The following is a 25,088-nucleotide window of genomic DNA, read 5'->3' on the forward strand; positions in this document are numbered from 1 at the left end:
AAGACTTAGCATTTGGCAGTGATGCCCGTTGTTGGGATGTGGCATGCGGTGTCCACGTGGCGGTGGCAGTAGAGCGGAGGTGCAGGCCGTGCTTTTCAGCAAGGCCGGCAGCACGGTGGGGTGGCAGCCAGCGGCTGTCAGGAGACCTGTGCCCGAGAGCCTCGGCTCTGACAACAGCAGAGACTTTGCTGGGGCCCACTGGTGCCTTCAGAACTCTAGAACCTTGCTGTACCTTTTGGGCTTCATCATCGAAGTCATTGATCTTATCAGTCTCCTTGACTGAGATTTGGCCTTCTGCCATGTTTATCTGAGCCACCGTGGAAAGGCCTTCCGCTTAGCTTCTATCAGTCTGTTGCGTTTAGTAAGAGATCAGGGCAGGAACGGCCCTCCCTCTGAAGGTACTGTCCCATCGGCTGCACCCCTGGGACACTTTCTTGCATATGGTCGGATGGTTGCCCTTTCGGGGCACCCTGCAGGTGCTTTGAAAGAGGTAAAGACTTTGTCAGGTCCTTGACATTCCTGGTGGCACCTGACATCTGTACCCTATATCAGTTACTGTGATTGAGGAATGTAGCTTCGAAAGGCCGTTACACCAATTACTGTATGTTGGAAAGCAGTCTGGTTCTCCATATCAAGAGATAGTAAAAAATGCTTGCTCTAGGGTGCCTGGCTGGCTTAGTAGATCATGTGACTCTTGATTGCAGGGTCATGAGTTCAAGCCCCATGTTGGGCATGAAGCCTGCTTTTTCATTTTCTTGAGAATCATTCTAAGGAAATAATTCACCAGGAGGGGGAAAAAAAAAAAGCAATGAGCATAAAGATCTTTAGTAAAGCCCCTATTTGACATACTGCAGTAGAGAAACAGCCTGTAGGTTAGCCCTGTAGTGACCAAACCAATTGCGGTATTAAATTTTGGTGGAGTACTGGTTAAAATATGATTATGAAAACTGCACAGTTAAAACCAAAATTTAGGGGGCGCCTGGGTGGCTCAGTGGGTTAAAGCCTCTGCCTTCAGCTCAGGTCATGATCCCAGGGTGCTGGGATCGAGCCCTGCAGCGGGCTCTCTGCTCAGCAGGGAGCCTGCTTCCTCCTCTCTCTCTCTGCTTGCCTCTCTGCCTACTTGTGATCTCTGTCTGTCAAATAAATAAATAAAATCTTTAAAAAAAAAAAAAAACCAAACCAAAATTTAATGTTGTTAAATGAAAAAGGCAGAAACTCCAAATTTAAACTTTCGTGCCTTTCTCTTGAGGTGTTGCATTTCAAATGAAAAGTTGTTTTTTTTTTTTTTCAAATGAGAGGTTTTTTTTTTTTAATTTAATATGCATGGTAAATGCAACAGTGTATGCACGTGGACCAAGGCCAGAAGGGAATAAGAAGAAACAGAAATCTCTTCTGTCGATGGTGAAATTAAGAATGGCTTAAATAAAAAAAAGTTTTTTTTCTTTGGTGGTTATCCTATTGTTTTGGCAATTAAAAAAAGCGGTGGCGGGAGGAGAACCAGCAATGTACCTTGTTCCCAAACCTGGAGAAATTTGAACTGCAGTTTTGTTCACTTGGTTCATAGAAACTAGTTCAGAGCAGTTTGTGGTATTCTAGGTGATTTTTTTCTTATTTCTTATATTCTGACATCCCTTAAACTGGTATTGGCGTGCCAGCTCTGTTGCTAGGCGCTGTTCTGGGTGTGGGCCTCAGGCAATTTCTGAAAGTAATGACAGCTCTGGGGAAAACGAAGCAGTGTGATGGAGAGCCAGGGAATTGGAGGAGTCCCAAGGAGAGCACCCAGTTTTGTCCGCGGAGGAACCCTTGGTAGGGAGGCCGCAGCTCGTGCACAGGGGAAGGCGAGCCCCCCCCCAAGAGAGGGAAGGGCTGGAGCTAAGACTGTGAACGGCGGACAAGCTGGAGGTTTCAAAGAACACTGAGAAGGTCTGTAAGAGACGAGAGCCGCACCAAGGGTTGGAACGGAGTCGTGCCACCAGGGCATTGACTTATTCATTTATTTTGAGGGGGATGTGGATGAGCGGGGCAAGGGCAGAGAGGGTCAGGCAGAGGGAGAAGGGAGTAGAGCCGATTCCTGCCTGATAGCACAGGCAGACTGGGGCTGGATCCCATGACCCTGCGATCATGACCTGAGCCGAAATCAAGAATCCCATGCTTAACCAAGTAAGCCACCTGGGCTCCCCACACCATCTCATTTTATCTTATTTATTTATTTATAATTAAAAAAAAAGATTTTATTTGTTTGATAGAGATCACAAGTAGGCAAAGCAGCAGGCAGAGAGAGAGGGAGAAGCAGACTTCCTGCTGAGCAGAGAGCCCGATCTGGGGCTCGATCCCAGGACCCTGGGATCATGACCTGAGCCAAAGGCAGAGGCTTTAACCCACTGAGCCACCCACGCGCCCCTCATTTTATCGTTTTATTGCTATGTTTGTTCACTTTGCATCAACTATACTGAAGCATAATTGCTTCAATAAAACACTTCCTTTTTTTTTTTTAAGATTTTATTTAATTGAGAGAGAGAGAGAGAGCAAGCACACAGCTAAGGGGAGGGTCAGAGGGAGCAGACTGGTGAAGCAGACTGTCGGCTGAGCAGGGAGCCAGACGCGGGGCTTGGTCCCAGCACTGCAGGGCTCAACCAACGGAGCCACCCAAGCGCCCCAAATGCATCCATTTTAAGTGTGCAGTTGGGTGAGCACTGACATATGGATGCAACTGCTCTCCTGATCAAGCTCTAGAACTTCCCATCCGTCCCCAAAATTTCCTCACGCTCCTTTTGCAGTCGGTCTCCTCCGACCCCCATTCGTTCTCTGTTCCTGTAGATTAGTTTTATCTATTCTAGGACATCATATAAAGAACAGTTTATGATATGAGCTCTGCATGGGGCTGACTTCTTTCACTCAGGATGTTTCTTAGACCCGTCTGTGTCATTGCACGTACAGTAGTTCTTCCCTTTTCAACACTGAGTCATGCTTAATTTTAAGGCTATACCATGGTTTGTTTTTATCTATTCATACTTAGTATTTTTGGTTGTTCTTTTTTTTTTTTTTTAAGATTTTATTTATTAGTTTGATAGAGAGAGAGAGACAGTGAGAGGGAACACAAGCAGACGGAGTGGGCGAGGGAGAAGCAGGCTTCCTGCTGAGCAGAGAGTAGGAAGTGGGACTCCGTCCCAGGACCCTGGGATCATGACCTGAGCCGAAGGCAGCCGCTTAATGACTGAGCCACCCCAGGCACCCCTTTTTGGTTGTTTTCCCTTCTTGGTTATTAGAATAACGCCACTTGAATCATTTAAATGCAAGTCTTTGTGTGGGTGTAAGTTTTCATTTCTCTTGGTTAAGTACAAGAGAGCGGGATTGCTCAATCAAGTAGGTACTCTGTGTTTAACTTCGTAAGAAACTGTCCAACTGTTTTCCAAAGCGTTTGTGCCATTTTATACTTTCACTAGCAATGTAAGATGATTTCTTTTTTTAAAAATATTTTATTTTATTAAATCAAATCAATTTTAATTAAATTTAATTAATTTAACAAAATCAATTTAATTTTGTTAAATTTAATAATTTAAATATTAATTAATGATTTAAATTAATTCAATAATTGAACCAATTTTGATTAATTTAGACTTAATTTAATACAATTAAATTGATTTTGTTAAATTAAATTTTATTAAATTTTATTTATTTGAGAGAGTGAGAGAAAGCACAAGTGTGTAGGCGGGGGAAGGGCAGAGGAGGAGGGAGAGAGAATCCTATGTAGATTCCCCACAGAGAGCAGAGCCTGATGTAGGGCCCAGTCCCAGCATCTTGAGATCACAATCTGCGCTGAAACCAAGAATCACATGCTCAGACACCCAGAAGATTTACTTTGTAAAGAGCTCCCTCTGGCTGCAACTTGGGCCTGGGTCAACAAGGTGCATGAATTGAAAATGACATTTCAGGGCACCTGGGTGACTCAGTGGGTCAAAGCCTGTGCCTTCCACTCAGGTCATGATCTCAGAGTCCTGGGATCGGACCCTGGGCTCTCTGCTCAGCGGGGAACCAGCTTCCTCCTCTGTCTCTCTGCCTACTTGTGATCTCTGTCTGTCAAGTAAATAAAATAAAATCTTAAAAAAAAAAAAAAAAAGAAAGAAAGACAATGACATTTCACACTTGAAGATCCTTCAAGATATAGCTACCACATTCCAACCCAGAATCACTGATGCCTGGTTTAGGGCAGCTTACCGAGAGGATGTCTTGTTATCTGGCTGCGCTGGTCCTTCCCTTTACTCTCTGACTTTGATTTACAGATTAGATTAATTGCCGACTGCTCCTCTCATTGCCTCTTTGTTTCCTGGGTCTTATCAGAAGGGCAGGGAAGGATACAAGTCTTTAATCATGAGCAATTCCCATCTGAAAAGATTTTCTCTGTTCATACCTTTTACAGTTCAGCCATGCATATTTGCTGTGGTACTAGCCTAAGGAAAATAACAGGAGGGGTGCCTGGGTGGCTCAGTAGGTAAAGCCTCTGCCTTCGGCTCAGGTCATGATCCCAGGGTCCTGGGATCAAGCCCCGCATTGGGCTCTCTGCTCAGCGGGAAGCCTGTTTCCCTTCCTCTCTCTCTCTCTCTGCCTGCCTCTCTGCCTACTTGTGATCTCTATCAAACAGATAAATAAAATCTTAAAAAAAAATAACAGGACATCATTTTCTAGGACTAATTGTTGGTTTTTGTTTTCCTTTTTCTCTCTAAAGGCATGATTCAGACAAACGTAGCTTCCAGGACCCAAAAACGTGTGGTCAGAAGGCCAAAATTTATGTCGTACAAGGATGTGGAGCAGATTAAAAGTGGGTTCAGGTAAGTGTTTGGAAACACTGCGTCTGGCAGGCCCTCAAGACAGTCACCCACTGATCTCACCAACGGACTCGTCCAGTCTGTGCTCTTGAACTCTTCCTGCTTTCATTCCACCGTGGTTTCCTCTTGCATCATCTGCGCTCGTGAAGCAGTACAGGGGGCCCAGAAGGGTGGGCGAGCAGGAAATCCATCTCCCTGGGATTCGCAGGGCACGTGGGGCAAACCTCCCATGCCGGGGTCCCAGCTTCTTCACCGTGAATGGCCCGGTTGATGGGGTGAGCCTCGGGAGTAGTCAAGTGCACAGTTAAAGGCGTTTTGTTTGTTGTGGGTTCTTCTGTGTGTCTTTAGTGCAGCTGAGTGGATTTAACAAGGGGAGGCGGCAGAGAAAGAAATGGAAGAAGAGAGGGATGTGTTAGCTGCCTGAGGGAGGAGATTTGGACAATGATACATGAGACGAAAGGGGATTGTTTAAAGGACACTTTGCTGTGGGGGTTCAGTGTCACCCTCCTCTGTCTGCTCCGGAAACTCAGTGAAATCTACATTGTTACACGGTGGAGATGGGCGCCCCCCCCCCCCCGGGGAATAATGTGGTTATGTAAAACAGACTTCAAGGCAGGTGGAAAATCAAGCATGGCATTTTTGTAGTTGATTTATATAAATTTTTATCCAAACAAGGTATGTACATTGGATTTGGGTAGATTTGTCTCTTAAACCTCTTAATCTATTACATCCCCTCATTTTCTTTCTTTCTTTTTTTTTTTTAAGAAATCGGGTGATTCATCCTTATAGAATTTCCCAGATTCAAAATATATCAAACTGTATGCCCATGGGGGCATCTGATAAGTAATTATCTGATAAGTAATTTCTGTGAGTTGATGGTTAGGTGTAGAGGCTTGATTAGACAGACTCAGGCTCCATTTTTGGTCAAGAAAGCTATAGACGTGGTACTTTGCTTCCTGCCACACTATAGTAAGAAGTACGTAATGTCTAGTTGTCCTGTTGTTAATGATGGAGATGAGCCGAGGGGTTCAGGTCGGTCCAGTGTGACCCCTCTGTTCAGCATCTGATCTCTCACTGGCTCGTTATAGTAGCTAATGGGGGGAGGGTCATTGTTTCAGTCCATTATTTCACTAAGGGTTACAAAACAGTGGTTTTCTAATCCTGTCAATTCTGCAGGTAATAGCTATGAATTGTCTATAAAGAAGACTTTTTCCTCCTGGATAACTATACCCTGAAATACAGTTCCTACAGGAAAGACAGCAGAATTCTTCCCCCGTGCCTCAGCGTATCGCCCCCCTGATCCTGGGGCCTCAGTCTTGATTGTTTTGCATAGATGCTGTAAGATATCTTATTGCTCACTTATTAGGTTCTCTGAAGGTTGGGCAGAAATCTAAAAAGGAATGAGTGCTTTGCATTTTAAGTCAGTGGGAAAATAACATTAATTTATCAAATTATGAATAATGACTTTTTTTTAAAAGCATGATTACTAGTACATCTACATCAGGAATATGCAGGAATATAACCCCAAATAAAGTACAAAGAAAAAATTCTCTGGGAAACCCTTGCTTCGTGGCTGGAATTTTGGGGATAGAACTTGGGCATATGGAACAGGGAACGAAGTGAATTCTTTCTCTTCTTTGTAGCTATCAGCTGGCACCGCCCCGGTCAGACCCTTTATCCCCCGCACTGCTTCCTCAGTGGGACTTTGGATCTGATGGCTATGAGGTACTTGGTTTTTACCTTCTGGTGTATAAATTGTTTAAAGGCAGGGGGAAAGCATTTAGCTGTCAATGTGTATATTTGTTTGGATGAAAGGATGGATGGTTTCTGTAAAACTCTGGTCAAGATTCAGTGGCATCCCAGTGGTAACGGTGTTACCTTCCCAGAGAACAACCGCCCTCCACAGGGTACCTCACCATCCAGCCACACACCATCTCTTACCGCACATCCTAACAACAACCTTCTGACATACACATTGTCATCTCCACTTCATGGATGGGAGCACTGGAAATCCTTGTCTGTTAGCTGGAGTTCAAAGGCAGGCTTCTGTGGGACCCACACACTGCCTCACCTCATCACCTACCTTGGATGGGGCAGGACTCTTTCTAGATCACTTAGCTTGGGTGTCATGCTCCAGCTTTGGATGCAGGCCTCTCTACTTGGGTGCCTTGCTCTAGCTTTAGGCAAGGAACTCACCGGGTCCTTCAAGTAAATCTGACACCTTCAGGGGGGTGTCCCTTTGCCTTTAAGCATAAAGCTAGCCCCAAGTCAGCCTGCATAGATGGGCCCAGGGCCAGCTAGTTCATTATTAAGATGTGGAGATCCTAAGCCAGCTTATCCCACCTGCTATCAGAGGCTTGGCAAGGACACTCCATGGTATAGGGGGTCACGTGTGTGGATGTACATGCTTTTCCCATTTTACATATTTTTTTCAAATTTTTTAGCTGTCAGATATCCCTTGTCGGGTTCTGGAATATATCAAGATAGATACCTATTTTAAAGCTTCCATGAAAAATTTCAAGGTCGAAAGGATAAGGAAGATCAAGAACACAAAGCTCTTGAGTGCTTTTGAAAGGTTGGTGGCCACCTTCTGGGGTTTTCTTTTCTTTTTTTTTTTTTTAAATACAGAGTTTTGAAAGGATTAATTAAGTGCTGTGGTTTAAAACCTATTCACTGGGACGGGAGTGGGGGAGGCGGGAAGGAAAAAAAAAACAAACCTATTTATGGGTTTATTTTATAGTCAAGAGTTTCTTCAGTGACTGGTTGTTCTTTTCATGTTGTAAACTCGAACTTCTCTCAGCTTCGGTGTTAGGACTCTCTGATTTAATGTATCTGTCGTTTAAAGGCCCTCATAAGTTTACTTTTCAGCACCTGGGGCATTCATGTTAGGAGCTCTGTTCTGAAAATGGGTGGAATCCCATTTTAAGACGATTAGACTTTATCGGGATTAGTGTCATTAACTAGAGTGAGAGAGGAATGCTCTGGGTATTAAGTCTCACCTTTCCTCTGTTAGGAAAAAAATGAAGATGAACAACAGAAAGGAAGAAATCCTGTTTTATGCAACAGACCACGTCCATCTGGATTCTATCTGCAGGGATAATTTTGACTGGCTCTTACATGGAGCTGGTAAACCCAAATATGGAAAAGGTTTGTGCTGGCATAGAGAAGCCTAACCAGTAGAGTCCTAACTTGGGCTCTGCTACGAGGTGGGAGCCATGATTGCGTACTAACCAGTGTGTGTGGGCTTTTGGGTGCCTGGAGAATTCAGCTCATATCAACCTTAACTGCCCAAATTATAGGGGTATGTTGATTTGGGACTTGATTACCATAGCGTATCCTTGCTCCTGTCTTGGGTTTTTTGGGAGGTAGAAGGATGGAAGCATCTCGTACATGCTTGTGACCTCTTCTAACTGTTGGCTACATTGTCTACCATTACTGCTCACTTTTACCAGTGGCTTGTCTGACTTAAGTCCAATCCTGCGAAGCCACTACAAGTAGCCTGCCATTGCCACTGATGGTTTGTAATTTTTATTTTTTTTAAAGATTTTATTTATTTGAGAGAGAGTGTGTGAGCAGAGGAGAGGGGCATAGGGAGAGAGAGAAGCAGGCTCCCACTGAGCAGGGAGCCGAGCCCCATGATGTGGGGCTTGATCCCAGGACACTGGGATCATGGCCTGAGCTTAACACAGACCCTTAACTGACTGAGCCCCCCAGCCCCCCCCCCCCCCCGCTCATTTTTAAATAAGACTGTTTTTTGGTGTTGGGTTGTAGTGTCCATGTAATTCCCAAAACAAGCAAACACCACGAATCACTCATCTTAAGAGAACAACAAATAGTGTATCAAGTTTCAAAGTGGGCTCAACTCATACAAGGAAGATTAAATTCACACACACTTCGGAAAGCAAGAAGCCAGTCAGTCAGCCGAAAAATATTTTCGAGTGCTTTTTATACACTAGATATGGGGGGGATATTGTGGTGAACAAAGTAGACATGGCCCCCATCAAAATCACTTCACATAATTAATCAAATGATGGCAAATGTGCAACTACTGTAGAGGGAGTGAACAGATTCTGTGGACACCTAGCCTGGCTGGAGAGCGGTTCCCAAGGGAAGGCACAGGAAGGATCATCTACACTGCAGAGTCCTTGTGGGGAGTGAGCAACAAGTGGTGCAAGGAAGGTGTTGAAACTTGACCCTGAGGGCATGGGAAGCTAATGAAGGAGCTTAAGGGGGAATGATTTGATGAGAATTTCATGTGTATTAAGTTTAAATGCATGGATGAAGGGGCACCTGGCTGGCTCAGTTGGAAGAGCATGCGACTCTTGATCTCAGGGTTGTGAGTTCAAGTCCCATGTTGGGTGCAGAGACTAGTTAAATAGATAAACAAACTTAAAAAAAAAATGCCTCACTAAAAACTTACTTAGAAAAGTTCGGAGAAAGCGGGATGGCCACCTTGAGTGAAACAGGTCTCTCTTATGTTAGAACTCAAAGGAAAATTTACTGCAGAAAATGGAAATATGGTACACGTTTTCTTCAGTTTTGGCCCTAATTGGTTCTGATAGTGACATGCATGGGCGGATAGTCTGTTTTTCCTATTTTGTACATGAAAGGGCACTGGTATCCTCTGAAATAAATCTTGATAGTTGATAGTGTTACTTACTATCGCTTTTCCTTTAGCTTGATAAAAGAGGAGAGAGTTCCTGATAGCCAAGAAAACACAGGCAGAGATGCAGTCTGCGGTTCTCACCGACGGGCAAGGTGTCTGTCCGGGAACTGTGCCCCTTTTTCTCATGCCACTCTCCCTTGAGAAGGTGGTGATCCTCCTACTCAGCCTGTCTCCTGTTACCCAGACTTAGGAAGTGTTTTTTTTTTTTTTTTTTAAGATTTTATTTATTTATTTGATGGAGAGAGAGATCACAAGTAGGCACAGAGGCAGGCAGAGAGAGAGGGGAAGCATGTTCCCTGCTGAGCAGAGCATCCGATGCGGGGCTCAATCCCAGGACCCTACGATCATGACCTGAGCTGAAAGCAGAGGCTTAACCCACTGAGCCACCCAGATGCCCTGGTGTTTTGTTTGTATTTATTTTTCATACCAGGTTGCCACTGCCATCACCCGTGATGGTACCAGTCCTGGCTAGATAGGCGGGTATGAACCGTGGTGCCCATTATCTTAAAAAAAGTTCAGGCAGTTGTCCTAAGGGAGGCCAAGCAGCGGACCTCAGACATACTGCTCCCCGCTGAGGGAAAACAGAGCCCCCCTTTTGCACCCATGAAACTTCTCCCTAGGCTGTTCTCTGCCTATGTGACTGTGTTAAGAAGAGTATCAGGAGAGTAAGAAGCGCCTGGAAAGACAGGAGGGCTCTGGGCTACTTTTGATAAATTGGAGGCGGGAAGAGGGCGTGTGATGGGAGATGGCGGATTGGAGGGGAAGACCAGTCAGGAGGAGACTTGCTAAGAGCCAGGAAGCGGAGCAGACCTGAGCAGAGTCTGTACTGAGAAGGACAGTAGTTAGGGAAAAGCCACTCAACCTCCCAGTCAGAGGAGATGATGAAAACTCTGATTTGGATAGTAAATGGAAGCAAGGTGAAATTAGAAACAGAAGCACTTGTTTGGGGGTGGAGCTATGCAAAGAAGGAGGGGTCCTGGTTACAGACTGGATTCAAGAGGCCCGATGGGCATATAAGGCCTCAGAACATCTTTGGGATCTAGGGTGCTGCAGATATGGACGGCTGTAAAATCTGCCGAGATTCTGCAACCCAGGGACTGCCCAGTGGTTGGAAAGAAAGAAACCAAAAATGTTATTTTTGATATGAGTGTCTACGTAGAAAACCAAAAAGAATCTACGGAGAATTGGAATGGTGGTATTCTAGCCCTAAAATGGGACACATGCATTCCCCAGCCACTGGACTCCTGTCGGTCATCCCTGACAGGCCCAGCAAGCTAGAGCCTGGATGCCTGAGTAACCCAGTGAGAGCCAACTTGACCCTTTTGGACTCCCAGCCTAGAACAAGGTTCCTTTCCCTGGTCTTATTCAGAGTTCTTTCTAGTTAACAAAACCCATTTTCTGCAGTGTGTATCCAGATCCTTTTTTGGTCATCAAAAGCTGACTATAATTCTTTCTTTCTCCTTAAGAAACCTTCAGTGGTTCTTATTCTCTCTGAGGCAAAGAATATATCTGGCTAAAATAAAAGATGGAGGGACGCCTGGGTGGCTCAGTTGGTTGGACGACTGCCTTCAGCTCAGGTCATGATCCCGGAGTCCCGGGATCAAGTCCCGCATCAGGCTCCCAGTTCCACGGGGAGTCTGCTTCTCCCTCTGACCTTCTCCTCGCTCATGTTCTCTCTCACTGTCTCTCTCTCAAATAAATAAATAAAATCTTTAAAAAATAAATAAATAAATAAAATAAAAGATGGTGATAATATAAAGAATTGTAAAAAGAAAAAAAAAAGCATAATATTATCCCATTAAGTCAATTATACTAAATAAATGAAAAAAAATGAATAAAATAGATTATAGGAAGATAGCATATTGTGAAGACTAGGCAAAAACCAAACCAAACCAAAACAGTTGGGAGAATAGTGTTTATGAAGGCTGAAAATTGACGAAGGCCAGGAGGGCTGTAGACAGCACAGGGCATTTAAAGTCTGGTAGGAATGACAAAGAAGTTTGGAGCTGGAGGTCAAGATCCAATCCTGACACACCTCGCAGGCCATGCGAAGGGGAGGGAATTAAACCAGAGGGCAATCACAAACCACCAGGGACTTTGAGAAGGAAGTACCAGGACTCGGGCTACACATAAGAAAGGATAGGCAGGGTCAAGCCTATAGGGGGAGAGAGAGTAGGTAGGGAGGTCATTTCCAGAGTCCAGGCCATCGGGTGCCTGAATGGCTCAGCTGGTGAAGCAGCTGACTCTTGGTGGAGGTCAGCTCGGCTCCTGATCTCAGGGTTCTGAGGTCGAAGTCCACCTCGGGCTCTGCGCTCAGTGTACAGTCTGCATAAGACTCTGTCCTCCCTCTGCTCACTGCCCCCCAAATAAATAAATAAATCTTGAAAAAAAAAAAAGAAGAAGAAGAAGAGTTCAGGCCAGAAATGAGGGCAGCCTAGATCCAAGGAGAAGGATGAAGGGATAAAGAGGATATTGGGGTTCAGGGAATCTGTCACTCATAAGAGGTTTAGGGAGCGTGGGCTGTAAGGTTGGCTCTTCAGGTTGGCTCACTTAAGCAAATGTAGATTCTAGATTATATAAAAGTGATTTTTAAGAACACTTGATGATAAAAATAAATAAATAATAAAAATTAAAAATTAAAAAAAAAACACACCTGATGATCCATTTTAAATATCAGTTCTTTATGGTAATAGTTACTCTTTTCTGAATGGGAAATGATAAAGATACCCTCCAAAGGCCTAGAGTAACCGTATAAATGTAACTATATATGTATGTTATCATTGGCTTCACTTATCTTTCATTTGGTTACCACTGATAAGCAAAAATAGCTGAATAGGGGTGCCTGGTTGCCTCAGGCAGTAGAGCGTGCAACTCCTAATCTCTGGGCGCCCGTGAGCTCAAGCCCCACATTAGGCATGGAACTTACTTAAAACAAACAACAAACAAACCAACCTGGGGGCACCTGGGTGGCTCAGTCGGTTAAATGTCCCAGCCCTAGACTTCAACTAACTCAGGGTCGTGAGATCAAGCCCCAGGTCAGGGTCTCTCTGGGTGTGGAGGCTGCTTGAGGCTCTCTCTCTTCCCCCCACCATCCCCTGCTTGTGTGTGCTCTCCTCTCTCTCTAAAATAAATAAATCTTGAAAAAAAAATAGCTGAGTAATCAAATCAGTACTGAGACTTAATTAGAAAACAGAAACAACTAATTAAGAAATAACAAAAGTAACTCAGTGCCATTAAAATAGGTACAACTATCTCTGAATGTTGCAAATAGGTTTTTACGGCTTTGTCAAGCAATAAAAATGCACACTCAACCAAAAAAATGCACACTCAAGAAAAATATGGATGGAATTTTTGTCTGTTGACTTTATTCCATTTGCTTTAAGTCAAATATATTTTTACCAGTAACTCCATACTATTTATTTGACACCTTTTACATGCGTAAGTGGAGTTCACTTGTCTGGAAAGATTCGCTTTCTGAAAGACAACTTGGAATTGGAAAGAGTGAACAACTGTGTTATGAGTAGCCTACGTTGTTTTCTTAAAATTCCTGTATTGAAGATTGTGTATGTTTTTTCTTGGGAGCTTCTCAGAAACATTTAGTCTTATTTCCAAACAGCGGGGTTTTTTTTCCCCCTCAGCCCAGCAAGTGTGGAGTGGGAGTAAAGAGACGCTAGAGGCAGGCAGCGAGAAGAAAATTAGCAGTTTTAGGTGGAGAACAAGAGGGGGAATGATCTGCAAGACACAAACAACATTTTTCTTCCGTGCTGTGCATAGACCATCAGTATAGGAGTAAATGGCTCCATCCCCCTTAGTAACTCAACAGGGCGTCCCTATAATGTAACACCATATATCAGAATTAATATCTACATCTGATGCATCAGGACAAGAAAGGGCAAAATGACTTGTTCTGCTTTTTACATCAGAGAAATGTATGTGTGTTAGAAAGATTTTCTTACAAAACAGCTTAAGTTGTTCAGAAGTTCCAGAAACTGACATATGAGGAATGGCTCTTTGCAGACACCAAGAAATGACTTGTGACTATACTATGATGCACAGAGCCGGGTAATGTGATACAGAGTTTGTGGAGGGTATCCATCAAAAGAGAGAGAATAAAAATAAAGAAGGTACAGGGGCTCCTGGATGGTTCAGTTGGTGAAGTGTCTAACTTCAGCTCAGGCCGTGATCTTCAGGTTCCAGGATCAAGCCTTGAGTCAGGCTCCCTGCTCAGTGGGAAGTCAGCTTCTACCTCCCCCTCGCTTTCTGTCCCTCCCCCCACTTGTGCATTCTCTCTCTCTCAAATAAATTAATAAAATCTTTTTTTTTAGGTATTCTTTATTTATTTGACAGAGAGAGAGAGAGAGAGAGAGAGAAAGATATCACAAGTAGGCAGAGAGGCAGGCAGAGAGAGAGGGGCATGCAGGTTCCCTGCTGAGCAGAGTGCCCAATGCGGGCCTCGATCCCAGGACCCTGAGATCATGACCTGAGCCAAAAGCAGAGGCTTAGCCCCCTGAGCCACCCAGGTACCCCAATAAATAAAATCTTTGAATAACAGTGTAATAAAGAAGGCACAGCCTCTGTAATCAGGGGATAGCAGAGTGGTATAGAATATATCTGTAGTAGGTCGTCTGGTAAAACAGGAGCTGAAACTGGCTGGGGAGGAGGGTTGTTGGCAGTGACAGAGGTAGAGTAGGTGGCCCAATGGAATTGTGGTAGGATGATGATTGTCATTTGTGTCCTTGGTCATTTTCCAATTGTCTACTGGCCTACTTTGTAAGATTAGAAAAAGGTCCATATGGTCACTGTCTTTGAAATATAAGCTTGTTTGGTCACACATCAGTTAAAAAAAAAAAAAAGACAAAAGTACAACAGGAGAAAAAGATGTAGACAGGCTGTTCCAAGAAAGAGCATATTAAGTATGCCAATAAGCCTATGAAAAGATGCTTCATGTCACTAGTATTAAGGGAAATGCATATTATAATCAGATTTTTTGGTGCTTTGTATTGACAAAAATTAAAAGGATAGTTGATATCCAATGTTGGCAAGGTTTGGAGCAATGGGAGTTTCTCCATCGCTGGTAAGATTTTTGGACTGCTTCTGGAGGGCAGTTTGTAATAATTTGTCAAAGTGTAATACGCCCAGGTCCTTTGACTCAGCTGCTACAGTTTTCTAGTTTGTTCCATGGAAATACTTACACAGGCTCTCAAAGGCATATTTACTAGGATGTTTTGAAAGCATTTATTTAGAAGTGTTCTTGGTAATGGCAAAAAATTGAAAATAACCTACATGTTAATCAATACAAGAGTTAAATTATGATACATCCATACAATGGAATCCTGTGCAGCCACTAAAAAGAATGAGGTGGGGTTAAATGGGGTGACAGTGAAATTTCTAGGACTAGAGTGTTAAAAAAATGCAGAACAGTTCATACAGTGAAAAACATTAAACTGTACCAGAGTAAATGTGTTATATATGTATGTAAATGCCTGGAAACAGGTGAGAAGCCCCACCAAGTCAGTGTTTGGGAGGGACAGCAGGTCAGGAAATGGCAGGTCAGTGTAGTGGACTTTCGTTTCTTTCTTTCTTTTTTTTTTTAAGATTTTACTTATTTATTTGACAGATAGAGATCACAAGTAGGCAGAGAGGCAGGCAGAGAGAGGAGGAAGCAGGCTCCCCGCTGAGCAGAGAACCCAATGTGGGGCTTGATCCCAGGATGCTGGGATCATGACCTGAGCTGAAGGCAGAGGCTAAACCACTGAGCCACCCAGGCGTCCCTGGACTTTTGTTTCTTATTCCAAATAGAGTTGAACGTCATTTACCCAGAATATCCAGTATCTGACCTCTTCGGGATAAGCAGTAGTTCTGGAATTCAAACAACTAAATTATTTTTTTAGAAAATCAGTAATAAAAAAAATAAATAAGGTAAATGAAAAAATACTAAGCACTTGTTACCATAAATAAAATAAATTCATTTTACTAATTAACTTTTGCATAGAAAATCAGAATTCACAAATATATATGCATTTCTTTTATTTAATTTTAATTTTATTTATTATTTTTTTTAAAGATTTTATTTATTTATTTGACAGAGAGACAGATCACAAGTAGACAGAGAGGCAGGCAGAGAGAGAGAAGGAAGCAGGCTCCACTATGAGCAGAGAGCCCCACACGGGGCTCAATTCCAGGACCCTGAGATCATGACCTGAGCCGAAGGCAGAGGCTTTAACCCACTGAGCCACCTAGGCGCCCCTATTTTTTAATGTTTTTTTTTAGAGACTTTTTTTTTTTTTTTAAAGATTCTATTTATTTATTTGACAGAGAGAGATCACAAGTAGACAGAGAGGCTGGCAGAGAGAGAGAGGGAAGCATGCTCCCCGCGGAGCAGAGAGCCCCATGCGGGACTCGATCCCAGGACCCCGAGATCACGACCCGAGCCCAAGGCTGCGGCTAAACCCACTGAGCCACCCAGGCGCCCCCCCCCCCCCATTTTTTTAATTTTTAAAAAGATTTTATTTAGCACGATCAGTTGGGGTAAGGGCAGAGGGAGAGGGAGAAAGGATCTCAAGCAGACTCCCCTGTTGAGCAGGGAGCCCTGTTGAGCAGGGAGCCCTGTTGAGCAGGCTCAAATTCTGAGCCTGAGATTATGACCTGAGCTGAAATCAAGAATCAGATGCCTAACTGATCAAGCATCCCAGGTATCTCCACATTTCTTTCAAAAAGACAGAGAAATATGGGGTGTCTGGGCAGCTCAGTCTGTTAAGCAGCTAATTTCAGCTCGGGTCATGAGCTCAGGGTCCTAGGATGAAGCCTGGTGTCAGGCTCCCTGTTCAGCAGGGAGTCTGCTTCTCCCCTTCCCCTCTGCTCACACCCTCCACCCCCCATGCTGTCTCTCTCAAATAAATCAGTCTTTTTTTTCTTTTTTAAAGATTTTATTTATTTATTTGACAGAGAGCACAAGTAGGCAGAGCAGCAGGCAGAGGGAGAAGCAGGCTCCCCAGGGAGCAGGGACCCCTATGGGTGGCTTGATCCCAGGACCCTGGGATCATGACCTGAGCCGAAGGCAGCTGCTTAACCAACTGAGCCACCCAGGTGCCCTCAAATAAATAAATCTCAGAGAGAGAGAAGCATCTGGCAATGACAAACATTAAAATAGGAAATTTCAGTTTGTCAAGAGATCGTTGTTGATCGACTGAGTACAGAAACCTCAGTGATGCAGGGGCACGTGGATGGCTCAGTCCGTGAAGCCTCAGTCTCTTGATTTAAGCTCAGGTCATGATCTTGGGGTTGTGAGATGGGGCCCTGCCTGGGCTCAGTGCTGAGAGAGGAGTCCTGCTCCGGATGCTCACCCTTCTTCTGCCCCTCCCCCCGCTGCACACACGCATGCGCGTGTACTCTTTTCCTCTCTCTTCCTCTCAAATAAATAAACACAGTGTAAAAAAAGAGCCAGAGACCTCAGTGATACAGAGGTTGTTCTAAGGTTGTGGACGATAGATCAACTGGTTTGGAAAGGTCTGCGGGGTCCATTGCTGGCCCATGCTGTGCTTTCTTTCACATTTTCTGAGACCTTCCCATCAGTAGTGAATGACCTTTGTTCCTTAAAATGTACACAACAGAAAACGGCCTCTGCTGAAGGATCTTTGGTCCAACAAGTTCCAAGTCAGCTCACCCTGCATGATTTGCACGAGTTGGGCTGCTCACACCATCCCTGGGAGCCGCTGCACAGTGTCATGCCTGTTGTTTCAGTAGGGTTATATAGTAGATTCAGATTTACTTGCATCATAAACATTTTTTTCGGTACAAAGGAAAGTTGGTAAGTATCATCAATAAGGTGTTGCTAACACATGCTTAGGGAACGCCTATCATCTGATGTTACATAAGTGATCTTACAAACTACATGCCTTCTTTCATAATAATTCTTTACCCTTTCTCTTTTTCTGATTGTTTCTAGGCATTTACTTCACAAAAGATGCCATCCATGCCCATAAAAATTGCCAGTGTGATACCAAAAACATCGTTATGTTCGTAGCTCGAGTCCTGGTTGGAGATTTTACTCAAGGAGAGATGGGAAGCATTAGCCCTCCCCCACCGCCGTATAACAGCTATGTGGATATAAGGTCGAATCCCTCCGTTTTTGTTATCTTCGATAAGGATCAGATTTACCCAGAATATGTGATTGAATATACTGAACTAGACAAAGGCTGCGTGATTAGTTAGGAGTGAAGAATACAGTGTCATAAAGAAGGGCATCACCCGGGATGCCTGGGTGGCTCAGTTGGTTGGATGACTGCCTTCGGCTCAGGTCATGATCCCGGAGTCCCGGGATCGAGTCCTGCATAGGGCTCCCAGCTCCACGGGGAGTCTGCTTCTCTCTCTGACCTTCTCCTCACTCATGTTCTCTCTCACTGTCTCTCTCTCAAATAAATAAAATTAAAAAAAAAAAAAAAAGAAGGGCATCACCCTTCTGTTCGCTTACAGAGCCAGATTGCCCCAGATTGTAACATTTTTACTTTACATTTCTCATCTAGTTATCAAACGCCTTAGATCAGTGGTTCCCAACCTTTGCTTCACATTTGAACTGTCTGGGAAGCTTTCTAACAAGTCCAGTGTTCAGATCGTACCCCATGCCAACTAAATCACTGTTTCTGGTGTGAGAGCTTGGGCAGTGGTATTTTTTAAAATCCCAAGGATTCGAATGTGTCCTAGAGTTTGGGAACCACTGTCTTAAGGTATAACTGGGAAAGATGATTTCTAAAACGTCTGTTAACAAGTTTCTCTCCCAGCTCCTCTTCGTTTACTGTAGGACATGGTTTGGTTTTGGTTATGTTGAAAGAAAAGTAATTTGGGCAATTTGAGAGAAATCTAAAAATGCCTGTGGAAGTAAGACCGTACTGCTTTGGATAGAAGATTATGGAAAGTTGTGGGGGGAATTTTTAGGAAAATCCAGGGGTGGGGGGTGGGGGGGCAGAAAAGGTAATTTCAATACCATCACGGATATGACTGTACTATATCTTTGTGATAAAACCGAGTTGGGGCACACATTTCTTTATCTCTGCGTTCATTTAGGGGCTCCATCCACGTTGGTTCTCTGGAATGCAATGAAAAGAGCCACAAAGTGGGGCTCAGAGAGAAGCAGCCAGCTGGAGTTCATTGCCCATTTGGGTTCTTTATATAATTATAACAGAGTAGATATTTATATTCTAGTATATGATTATAGAGAAGGTTTTCAGGTTGGACTTTGATGAAATGTCTGTATTGTGGGGGGTCTGAGTTGCAGTAACCAAACTCACAGAAGTATGACTGATAAACCTGAGTGCTCTTGTAGTCGTTCGCTGTAGTGGGTGAGGCTCACCGTAGAATTAGGAGCCAGGCCATCCCTACTGAAGGATGGGCCCCTTAAGGAGGCGAGATATGTTTCCCCGTGATCATGTAATCCGAACAGAAAGAACAATGCCTCAAACAGGTACACTTGTAAGGGGCTTCTTTTTTACTAAATATCACGGATTGTATGGAATTGAAGTACAATCAGTTTTTAAAGCAGTTGAGGTTCCTGGACCAAGATTTCTTTCCTTCTTAGGAAATAGATTTTTCCTTTCAGTTTTTCTTTTCCACATTCTATACCGTTTACCAAAATTTTCTGTTCATCTCCTGCCAGCAGACATGTTATAAAAGTTAATTAGCATTAGAGGTAATTTTATATTAGTCAGGTAGTAATCGGTACAATCTGTACTGTAGGTTGTACAATCAGTACAGTCTACAGTGTGGTAGATCCACAACCCCTTGGTTTAAAGTACTCCACAAGTAACAAATGCATAGAAATTTTTTAGGGCAGGATTATTTTCTGGGAGGCTTGTCACAAATAGGTACGCTCATTTGCCTTTTTTTTTTTTTTTTAATGGTACTTCTGTTTTGCAGTTTTTATTTCCTGATCTTGGTTCTCACGTTTTCAGAGATGCAAATTGTCCAACTCTGACCACGCATTAGACATCTCTGGTTGGATATTTCACAGACACCCGTAAAGCAACATGTCCTGAATGGAATTCTCAATCTGCCTCCTTTAAACGAATCACCTTCTTCCGGAGTGTTCTGTACCAGAAGTCATCCTTGACTTCTTCCTCTCCTTCTCCCAAGCTATTCCCAAATCTAATTTTCTCTCTCAAATATTTCGTTGTCCCCTTCTGAGTTCTTTACTTAGCAGTAAGAATGGTCATATTTTAACATTTTTTACATAATAATCTTTAAAAACACAAATTTGACCATGCCTTTAGAATAAAGATCAAAATCATTATTATAGCCCCATATGATTTCTCTGTTCCTTGCCCTCTGTCATTTCTTATCTTCTACCTAAGCCACTCTGGCTTACTTTTAGTTCTTTGATACACGTTTTCCCCTAGCTCAGTGGTTCTCAATGAACATGCCTGCCCTTTTTTTTTTACACATACATTGTAACATCTGCTTTATTATCCTCAAAGTGTAATCCAGTGGTAATATACTCTACCTATACATAATTTCAGATATAAATTTAAAATTAATTAAAATTAGCATTATCATAAAAGGAAAATAAAAGGTACATTACTTGGGCACGACTATATTAGAAGATTTAAGTAATCAGATGTTTACAGATATCTACTCATAATGGGCAAATTTACAAGAAGGTAGAAGATCAAGATTGACTTTATACAAAGTATAGGAAAATGAAAAAGCAGGGATAGGAGTGGACCTTAGGGAAAAAACTAGTGATGCATAACTTATTTGCATATGATAGTATTTATAAGAGATATATCGAAATAGCCCTCATTGAAATAAAGATACTATACAAGGAAATCTATAAACTGTCGACATGGAGAAAATGAGGAAATAGTCTATTTTTTGCAGACGAGCTGTAGGTCATACAAGAATGTCTAGCGAGACATTCAAAATTCGTGTAGGGTGCAGAATAATTTCTTATTGTGAAGAACTGTCCAGTATATTTCAAGGTATTCGGCATACCTGGCTCTCCTGTACTAAGTGCCAATAGCACCCTCTCCTCCCCCCAGGTATAGGGCAACATAGCCCCCATAAGATCTGTTCACCCTTTCCAGGGCAATCACATTTTGTCACATCCCGTTTGTTGGTCTGAGAGGACTCCGAGGTGATACAGTCTCCTTACACACGTGAATGTCTTTAAAAACCTATTAAACACCCCAGCTGTGTTATAATAGAGACACAAAAGGAAAGACATTTCTAATTAAAATACAAGGAGTTTCTGTATGTAAATGCTCAGGCATGATTATGCTATCTATACGACATCAGGAAATAGGTATCTACTCCTACTTACAGTGAATAGCTTTGAATTTCAGAGTCGTTAGGAAGCTACTTCTGATAAGTACAGGAAAATGACAGGTGAGAGGTGTGGGTGACTCTGGGATGAGAATCAGTGTTAGGGCGAGTCATAACAGACCACAGACCTTCTCTGTATGTGGTTAGGGAAAGAGCAGAGTTCCCTTCATGGTATAAGGATAATAGATTGTCTACAAGGGAAAAATGAATGGGATTCCCTCTGGCGAGCCATAGGTCCTACATAAATGTCCGGCGGGACATTAAAGAGGTGAATAGGGTACAGAATAAGTCTTCGTTGTGTGGGACTAATCCATCCACTGTAGCACAGCCGTTCTCCCTGGCTGCCTCCACTCAGTGGCCAGGAATAGTGCCCACCGATGATGAAGCCAACAACGCATCCATTTCCAAAATACTACAGTGAGAACCACTGACTTAGTTAATGTCTAGAATCCTCAGATGTGCTTACTTTTACCTCCGTAAGGAGTCTTTCTGTGGAGTAGTAGATAAGATTCTTGCTTTCCAAGCCCCCAGTTTTTAAAAGTGTGTGTGCCTGCCTTTGTTCATGTGTAGCATCTGCCCAACTTGTGGCTGTCTGCTTTCTGCATTAGAATGTAAGCTCCTTGAGGGCTGAGTCAACCCGTAAACCCGTTGTCTTCACTGTACCATACCTGATACTTGGCTGTGTGTTTGACATGTGAATCCCTTGGATACACTGTGTTAACTAAAGTAAGCTCAGATGTTTACATTCCAGCCCTTGATTTGTATTTCTTCTTCAAGTGTAATTTGAGACTATCAATAAAGAGAAACATTAACTTTACCCTGCTGTCTGGATGGACTGTATTTATCTCTAGGTATCTCCAAAAAGGAAATCAGCGGCAGACACTAATTTATTCAGTGGGGGCTAGAAGATGTGTTTGCCCCTTCTGGCTTTTTCATTCCAGGAGTTGATGACCAGAAAGCTATCGGTAAGAAGCAGGGTGGTGGCGACGGCATAGCCCGTGGTTGGTCAGCCTATCTTCTGTCTCGGGGCTTGGAGAAGGGCAAGCTGGAAGCTGTGAAGATGCCTTTCTTCCTTTGGCCCCAGGAGTGGGAACAGGGCCTGGCTAAAGCATAAAAGTTAAAAAGACCCTACCAGTCCTTCCTTCAAAAGCCCTTCTTCGTGCATTCTTTTTGAATCACAGAGCTTCGGGTGGAAAGAAAGAGGAAGAACCCTAGATGGCAGCATAACTTTGATTCAAGTGAAGGTGGAAACACATTGGATTTGCATCTCACATTTCCTACATCTGCTTTTTCCACACACATCAGCCCCTTTTGGGCTCCGATTCCTTCCTTACCTGCCCCGAGGCCATTCTGTACCTGACCACTCCTTCAATTAAGAACTTTCGATCACCCAGAACCGCTGACTTGATGTCTCATCCGTTTGGCAAACCTAGCAGAGGGTTCATCAAATTCTCTTTCTATCAATGAGTATTTTCATTTTTATTTATTTATTTTTTAACATTGAGTACTTTTGGAGAGAATCAGCGGTTTGGATTAATAGCACTGTGCATGCCTGGTGCTCAAATTTGGCAAAGCTCCCTGCCTGCCCACTTGCCTCCCCATCCACATTGCTCCATCCCCACAAGACAGCTGTGTCAAACCTCCAGCAGCCGCCTCACCCGTTCTCCCTTAACACCACCACAGATGGCTATTGGATCTTTTCTACTTCGTCTTAAGCCTACAAACCTGTCTTTTTATATACTCACCCTTACTTCTTTTCCTCTTGTCTAAATGGAAGAGGTGTTTCTCCTGAGGTTCATTCTTCCAGTGTCCCATCCTGTCCCAGTTGCCTTATGAAAATCTCCCACTGAATTCTCTCTCTTCTCAGCCAGATTTTCAACTCTCCCTTCTTACTGGCTTTGTTCACTTGGCATGGAACTGTGCTTGCCTCTCCTATAATAAAACACCGCTTTCAATCTTACGTCTTCTTTTAATCATTATTTTATCACTACCTTACCTTTTCAGATAACTTATTTTAAAGATTTTTTTTAAAGATTTTATTTATTTGACAGAGATCACAAGTAGGCAGAGAGGCAGGTAGAGAGAGAGGAAGGGAAGCTGGCTCCCTGATGAGCAGAGAGCCCGATGTGGGGCTCGATCCCAGGACTCTGAGATCATGACCTGAGCCGAAGGCAGAGGCTTTAACCCACTGAGCCTCCCAGATAACTTATTTTAAAAAGCTGGACTTTTCTATTCTTTTTTTGCTCTTAGTCTACAGAAATCTGCCTTTTCTCATTATACCTCCAAAATAAACTTGCCTAATTTATCAACACCCTTGTAGGGCAACTTCCCATATAGCATTTTATAATGCTGACCATCTTCACCTTGAAAGTTTCTCCTCTGTCCATGAATAACTCTGATTTTTCTTCTACCCTCTCTTTACAGGTTTATGTCTTAGGCTGGCTTCCCTTAGAAGCAAACAGAAAAGGATCGAATGCAAGCAGTTTATTTGGGAGGTGGTTCCAGGAAACACAGGTGGAGAAGTGGGGAGTGAGACAGGGAAAGGAAGGCAACAGAGTGCTTGTTAATGAGAGGGTTACAGCTGTCTCAAGGCCACTGAAGGACCTCTGGGAGACTATGGAACAACCTTGAAGTTGTTCTGCCTGAGAAATAATGCCCTGGGATATTGAGCCTCTATCTGGGAGGAGAAACTCTTCCTTTATTCTTTTAGGTTCAGTTTCTGGAGTGCAAATTTAACAAACAACAGATTAGTAGGAGAAAAAAAAAAAAAAAACCCTCCTAAGTTCATCACACGCATCTGGAAATGAAGTGTCTCCCTAAATGGTTAAAGAAAGGGGTTTACATATTTATATTAATAGGGGAGAGGAAGGGGGAGAAAAGGCTTCTCTGGGAAAAGCAAATGGGTTTCTGGAGGAAAGAACAAGATATGGAAGTTTGTGATAATGTTTATTTATGCAAGTGCCAGTGATCTCCATTTTATTTTTTTCTTCATGACCATAATACTGCCCCAGAGAGAAGATCTATGGCCGCCTCACTTCCAGAACTTTCTGCTTTTCACTGAAATAAGGGAAGTTCTAAGAGAGCTTCTTCCTGCTTTTGCTGAATCTCAAATGTCTTTAGTTTAATCTTCATACTAACTCTGGGGGTCTGAGTGGGCTGCCACACCACTAATTCCTGAACATCACTAGTCAAGGACTCTTCTGGAATGTAAATACCTTGGTAATTCCAGCCTACCTCAATTGCTGGCAAGCATGCACCTTCAGTGGGGAGAAAGAACTTAGAGCAGAAAATCCAGGTGCAAATGCTGAGTGTCACAAGACTTAGGCACAGCATTACGAGCTACCTCTGGTTTTCTGGTTTTTCTCTTCCTCCCCCTTTTCAAGGTTCTGTTGTCTCACATTTGCTTTACGCACTCTCCATTTTGCTGGGTGTGCTTAGGAACTCTCACAGCTTCAATTACCGAATAATTTGATGTCTATTCCCTTCATCTTTTGTCGGCTCTACATCTATATACATAACTGCCTACCGGGGATCTTACCTTGAATTGTCCAGTGCAGACCGGACACCATAAAAAGAGACTAGGGAACTACTCTCATTGGGAGGTCCAGAAAAGTCTTGCTGAAGAGAAGACATTTATGCTCAGAGATGAAAGACAGAAGGGAGACATCTATAGCAGGGGGGAACATTCTGGGCAGAGGGATCCTTCCACTGCCATCTGAAATTCCTTCAATGGTTTCCCAGCGTCTTCAGCACATAAGCTCAAATTTCTAAGCCTGGCAGAGAAGATCTTCTAGCACCTGGCCAGTCAGTCGCCTTCCTCTTTAGCTTCTTTACATAACATCAACTCACGTCATCCTCACAACCACCCTGTAAGACAGCTGGTTGAGTCCTCCATCGGATCTTACCCGACTTCATACTCTTGTCGCTGCATTAGCAGGGCCTCGAAAACTGTCCACGAAATGAGCAAGGTGTTGGGCAGAAAGGATGGCTGCTGAGCAGACAGGTCTAGACTGGTGCGGTCCAACAGAAATAAAGTGAGCCCCATAGGTAGTTTAACATTTTCTCATACTACATTAGATAAGTAAAAGAAATGGATTAAATTGTAAGGACATTTTACTTAAATATCACCAATTGAGCATATTTTTTGTTGAAAGATTGTATTTATTTGACGGAGAGAGAAAGAGCAGGAGCAGGGGGAGACATGGATTAGCAGGGGGAGAGGGAGAAACGGGGTGGACGGAGGTCCCCACCCAGCAGGGAGCCTGATGTGGGGCGAGATCCCAGGA

General features: G+C 43.4%; 1 protein-coding gene and 1 long non-coding RNA gene across 2 annotated transcripts in view; one reads left to right on the forward strand and one right to left on the reverse strand.

The window, feature by feature from the left end:
* The window catches only part of ZC3HAV1 (zinc finger CCCH-type containing, antiviral 1), a 59,245-nt gene extending 37,626 nt beyond the window's left edge, over window positions 1-21,619 (forward strand). The window contains exons 9-13 of the mRNA XM_059396316.1: window positions 4,724-4,826; window positions 6,467-6,548; window positions 7,268-7,398; window positions 7,837-7,970; window positions 17,435-21,619. Of these exons, the coding sequence (XP_059252299.1) occupies window positions 4,724-4,826; window positions 6,467-6,548; window positions 7,268-7,398; window positions 7,837-7,970; window positions 17,435-17,700 (716 nt within the window). The 3' untranslated portion in view covers window positions 17,701-21,619. The remainder of the gene's footprint in view (window positions 1-4,723; window positions 4,827-6,466; window positions 6,549-7,267; window positions 7,399-7,836; window positions 7,971-17,434) is intronic.
* On the reverse strand, window positions 5-22,799 carry LOC132015661 (uncharacterized). Its single transcript, XR_009403738.1, has 3 exons — window positions 22,548-22,799; window positions 4,887-5,176; window positions 5-767 (listed from the first exon to the last, which is right to left on the reverse strand). It is a non-coding gene; the product is annotated as an uncharacterized LOC132015661 (long non-coding RNA).
* Between the last annotated feature and the right edge of the window lie 2,289 nt (window positions 22,800-25,088).

The sequence above is a fragment of the Mustela nigripes genome, chromosome 4, assembly GCF_022355385.1.
Source record: "Mustela nigripes isolate SB6536 chromosome 4, MUSNIG.SB6536, whole genome shotgun sequence".
NCBI classification, from domain to species: Eukaryota; Metazoa; Chordata; class Mammalia; order Carnivora; family Mustelidae; genus Mustela; species Mustela nigripes.